General features: G+C 37.4%; 1 protein-coding gene across 2 annotated transcripts in view; it reads right to left on the bottom strand.

The window, feature by feature from the left end:
- Positions 1 to 3,631: 3,631 nt before the first annotated feature.
- Positions 3,632 to 5,001, bottom strand: part of SLCO1C1 (solute carrier organic anion transporter family member 1C1) — a 62,901-nt gene continuing 61,531 nt past the window's right edge. For both annotated transcript variants that reach the window (XM_032855116.1, XM_032855117.1), the window contains one exon: positions 3,632 to 4,499. In XM_032855116.1, coding sequence (XP_032711007.1) covers positions 4,277 to 4,499 — 223 coding nt within the window. In that variant the 3' untranslated portion in view covers positions 3,632 to 4,276. The remainder of the gene's footprint in view (positions 4,500 to 5,001) is intronic.

The following is a 5,001-nucleotide window of genomic DNA, read 5'->3' as shown; positions in this document are numbered from 1 at the left end:
AGAGGGAGGAAGCTCTAGGGTCTTCATTTTGCAGGGTGGGGAAACACAATATGGTTTGTGTTTCTTAAACGAGAAATGGAGGTAGTAGGGTGACGTTTGAAGAACTCAGAATAGTGACCTCACTATATGCTAATTACAGGGGAGGAGAGGCATTATTCCTAATCTATCAGAGTGGACAGTCAATAGACCTTGCCCAAAGTTGATGAGTCCAGAAGCAGTATTTGTATGTTATTTAAAAACAGGGAAGTGAACATCAGAAAAACCAACAACCCAAACTTGCAATAAGTAATTGCCTTTGAGGAACAGATGTGAAGTTAGGGTGCAGGACTGTTACTTTTCATTTTAAATCATTCTGCATCATTTGATTTTCTTTAACCATGTGCATATTTTGGTATGTTAAAACTTTTCCAAAGTAGATGTCCAAAATTTATTTTTAGCAAAATTACTGGGAGATAACAATTTAGGGTATAGATTAATACAGGCATAATGTGGCTGTCCAAATCTGATAAAATTCGATTTAAATCTTGGCTCAACCAATTACTGAGACTTGTTAGCTTTGAATAAGTTGCTAAACTCTCTCAATCTAGGTTTCTTCCTCTAAAGATATCACTAATTATACCCAACACATAATGTTATTTTGATATTTGAAATTGAGGAAATGTGTCTAAAGCACTCAGCACACATATGGAGAATGCTTAATATTGTTATACTTACTAGATGTTATAAAATTATTAAAAATGATTATTATTCTCAAGGATATGTTACAGTCACTGTATTCTATCAATCTCCATTTATGTATGATTATATAAATCTGTCATATATAAGTGGAGATTTCTTTTTTTTTTTTTTTTAAGATTTTATTTATTTAACAGAGAGAGAGACCACAAGTTGGCAGGGAGGCAGGCACAGACAGAGAGGGGGAAGCAGGCTCCCTGCTGAGGAGAGAGCCCGATGTGGGGCTCGATCCCGGAACCCTGAGATCATAACTCAAGCCAAAGGCAGAGGCTTTAACCCACTGAGCCACCCAGGTGCCCCAGTGGAGATTTCTTAAATGCTATTAATTATAAAAGTTCTTCTAGTTGTTTTTCAGAGTTTCAGAGGGCTTGTTTTTATTACCTGCTTCAGAGGCCTCATGATGGAAGAGAAGAAGCCAGCACTAGTTTGCCCCCCTCCACTTTGGCTAAATCATTTCATCCAATTTAAGTCACTCCATTTATAAAATGACATTGCTGGAGATTAACCTGTCTGAAAGTTACAGGGAATCAGATGGTCATTTGAGGTGCTGGTCAGTTCTAGAGGCTATGGCTGTGGAACAAGAGAAGAAAGTGGCCCACTGAATGTGGAGCAATTGTGGAGTCCCGCGTGTTGGTCAAGGCCTTACCTCTAAATGTCTGGCCCGGGAGCTGAGGGGATTTTTTTGACCTTAGAAATGAAGTTCGGCTTGTTAGAAAAAAAAAGCTTAATCATGTGCTTTCTGAGGCTTAAAAAGCCTGCTTACTTCTGTCAGATGAATTTACTCATCCAAAATATCAGGGTCCCCTTTAGTAAATTCAATTCCCCACTAAATGATACCCTCGTGTGCCATATTAGTGAGTTTAGTTTTTATAATTCCACTGTCAAATTAATGGTTATGTATAAAAAATGCTTCCTTTTCACCGACATCCAGTACTTTTATGAAAAAAAGATAATCCAATCAGCCTTCATGCCAATTTTTACTTATTTTTCAAGTTACTCAAGAGTAAATTGGATAGGATTCCGTTTAGAAATTTACTTGCAAAATTTATTTTTCAGAATTTTGCTACAGAAAGGTTTGAAAAATAAAGAGGATGTGGGAGACAGGATGAGGACCATGAATTTTAATTTCATCCCCACAAAGAAAATTCTTGACAAGCATAGTCACTCACCGACTTGAAAAATATTTGTTCTGGGTAAGACTGATACCGAGACGACAAAAAGAATTTCTGCTCTCAAGTTAGCACAGCAGCAGCAGGTCTGATGGAGGCCTGCTGGAAACAAAACAGGTCTATTTTCATTTTAAAAAATAGTACAATATGAGATGATCTCACATCACTAATTCAAATGAAATGACAACATTAATATACATTTAAAGGAAAAGCCCTCTGCTCTCCATCCCCAAACTTTCCATCTCATTTTTTTTTTCCATTCGTATTTACAGGATTGGTATGTAATGGAAAAAGGAAAAAACAGCAAACTGTTTTGTTTGGACTATTTGATACTTCCGCTGTTGAAGACTATTGGTTTTGCTTGTTTGTTTGTTTGGTTGGTTGGTTTTTTGTTTTGTTTTGTTTTTTGACTATTGCATTTTTGAACTGGGCCTTCTTGTTGGACTTTGGCTCCTAGAAACTCCTCAAACAAACTTCTTGCTGGGAGCATTCTGATTGCATGCTCTATTTGTTGTAAAGGCTGCTAAGAATCATGGTACAATTTCAAGACTCCACTGCAGTGGTCTCTACTTTAAGTCTGCTTTCTTAGGAGGCCCAGGCTCCTCTCACACAGCTGGTGGAGGAAGAAACATATAGTAAGTAATAGAGCTGATGATGGAGGACTGGTGAACCTACTATATCTCCTCAGAGAAGCTCCAGGAAGCCAGCAGAGAAGAAATGCCCCAAATGAAAGAGCTATCTGGCAAGCTGCATCCTCCTGCCCAGAAGCCCTTAGACCCCGTGATGAGTGCCAGATAAAGCACCCAAGAACCACACCATCACTCAACCCATCACCTCTGCATTCCTCTTATACCATCTAAGCTTACTGTAGACTTTCAGAAATTCAACTTTGAACAGCATTTTAGGATCACATCATGTGTGCACGTCTGGAGGAGCTTACATACATTAAAATATGGGGAGAATTAACTGTACTTCTTAATCCACTGAATTAAAGGAAGGGCAATGAAGCATTTTTTTTTAATTTTATTTTTTTCAGTATTCCAAGATTCATTGTTTCTGCACCACAACCAGAGCTCCATGCAATACGTGCCCTCCTTAATACCCACCACCAGGCTCATCCCTCCCCCAAATCCCCTCCCCTCCAAAACCCTCAGTTTGTTTCTCAGAGTCCACAGTCTCTCATGGTTTGCGATTTCCCCCAACTCACTTTTCCTCTCCATCTCCCCATGTCCTCCATATTATTCCTTATGCTCCACAAGTAAGTGAAACCATGATAATTGACTCTCTCTGCGTGACTTATTTCACTCAGCATAATCTCTTCCAATTCCATCCATGTTGATACAAAAGTTGGATATTCATCCTTTCTGATGGAGGCATAATACTCCATTGTATATATGGGCCATATCTTCTTTATCCATTTGTCTATTGAAGGGCATCTTGGCTCTTTACACAGTTTGGCAATTGTGGCCATTGCTGCTATGAACATTGGGGTACAGATGGCCCTTCTTCTTACTACATCTGTATCTTTGGGGTAAACACTCAGTAGTGCAATTGCAGGGTCATAGGGAAGCTCTATTTTTAATTTCTTAAGGAATCTCCACACTGTTTTCCAAAGTGGCTGCAACAACTTGCATTCCCACCCACAGTGTAAGAGGGTTCCCCTTTCTCCACATCCTCTCCAACACTTGTTGTTTACTGTCTCGTTAATTTAGGCCAGACAGTGAAGCATGGTAATAATAATTTTATACTTTATCATTATGGTCACTTCAGGTGTCACACACAATGCACATATAATGGATGGCAGAAGAGCTAATAATCCAAAATTTGAATCCTCCAAGATCATTTGCCACTATATATTTCTGTGCCAATTACTAAAGTCCAAAAGAAAGGAAGAGCTTAAAATGAAATCTCTCTCTACATATTCTGGCTCTATTCCAACATCTTCATTAAGGTCATATTTGAAGGAGGCCAAGATATAATTTAATTTTTTAATGGACTCTCTTCCCCTTGACAAGTATTTCAGTTTAAAAATTACTCTATGTATAGCCATTAGACTATCAGGACAATTGTTCTAGCAATACAGCTATTAGATAACGGGCGCAAAGCAAAATTAAGCAGAATGAGTAAATAATATGTGGAATTTATATAAATAATATAAGGAAGAAATAAAAGGTTTGGATTAGCTTTATTATCTGTATTTTCTGTAATATGTTTAATTTTATTTGTTATTAGGTACATTATCTCATACTTAGAGTCAAAGACATATTTTGAAAGGAGAAAAAAAAGGACACATTAAAAACTCCTTTGATTAAAATCTATTTGTTTGCAGAATTTCCAGAAATTAGAAAACATGGCTTCAAGTCATCATTTTTCTAAAGCTGTGTTTCCTTGCCTGGCCAGCAGCTGGGGTGTAGCAAATGATCACTTGTAGTACAATTTTCCTTCCTGATTCTTGTAGATACCATTGTTCCTTCTGTCTTGGTTCTGAAGCTTCTATGTTTTGAAACACAATTTTTCTTTAAAGTGAAAAGTACTGCAATACTTAGGAAAATGGACACTGTACCCAGCATCACAGTAAGTCCCAGATATATATGTCTAAAAGAAGAGAGAAACTCAGTCATAATTTTTGCAACTATCCAACTTTAAAATGGGCAAGGAAGGTAACAGTATCATTCAGTAGATAGCAGTACCAAGAAAACCAATCTATCAATGAAACTGTCACGAGGATGTTTTTTCTTAAGAATGCAAATTCAGTGGCTAAAAAGACCTTTCTATGAACATCTGGCAGACTATTGAAGGCAGTATGCTAATATAAAGTGACTTCTTAGTGGTGCCATAATTTTTAGTTACTACTAATTACATAATCAGTTCCATCCTCTCTGTAAATTATTCCCTTAGACCAGGTGACCATATGTCTATTTGCCCAAAACAGTCCTAGCTTATGCTGGTGTTGTCCCAGTGTACTTTTTAATAGTGCCCCTTTTCACTCTCAAAAGTGTCCAGGTTGAATGATAAATTATGTGGTTACCCTACCCTTGAAACTTGCCCAGATGCACTTCTACAAAAAAAAAAAAAAAAAAAAAAAAAAAAAAAAAAA

This window comes from Lontra canadensis, unplaced genomic scaffold (genome assembly GCF_010015895.1).
Source record: "Lontra canadensis isolate GAN:19392208 unplaced genomic scaffold, GSC_riverotter_1.0 scaffold9, whole genome shotgun sequence".
In the NCBI taxonomy this organism is placed as follows: domain Eukaryota; kingdom Metazoa; phylum Chordata; class Mammalia; order Carnivora; family Mustelidae; genus Lontra; species Lontra canadensis.
The sequence above is the reverse complement of the archived record's forward strand: the minus strand, read 5'-3'. Positions and strand labels throughout refer to the sequence as shown.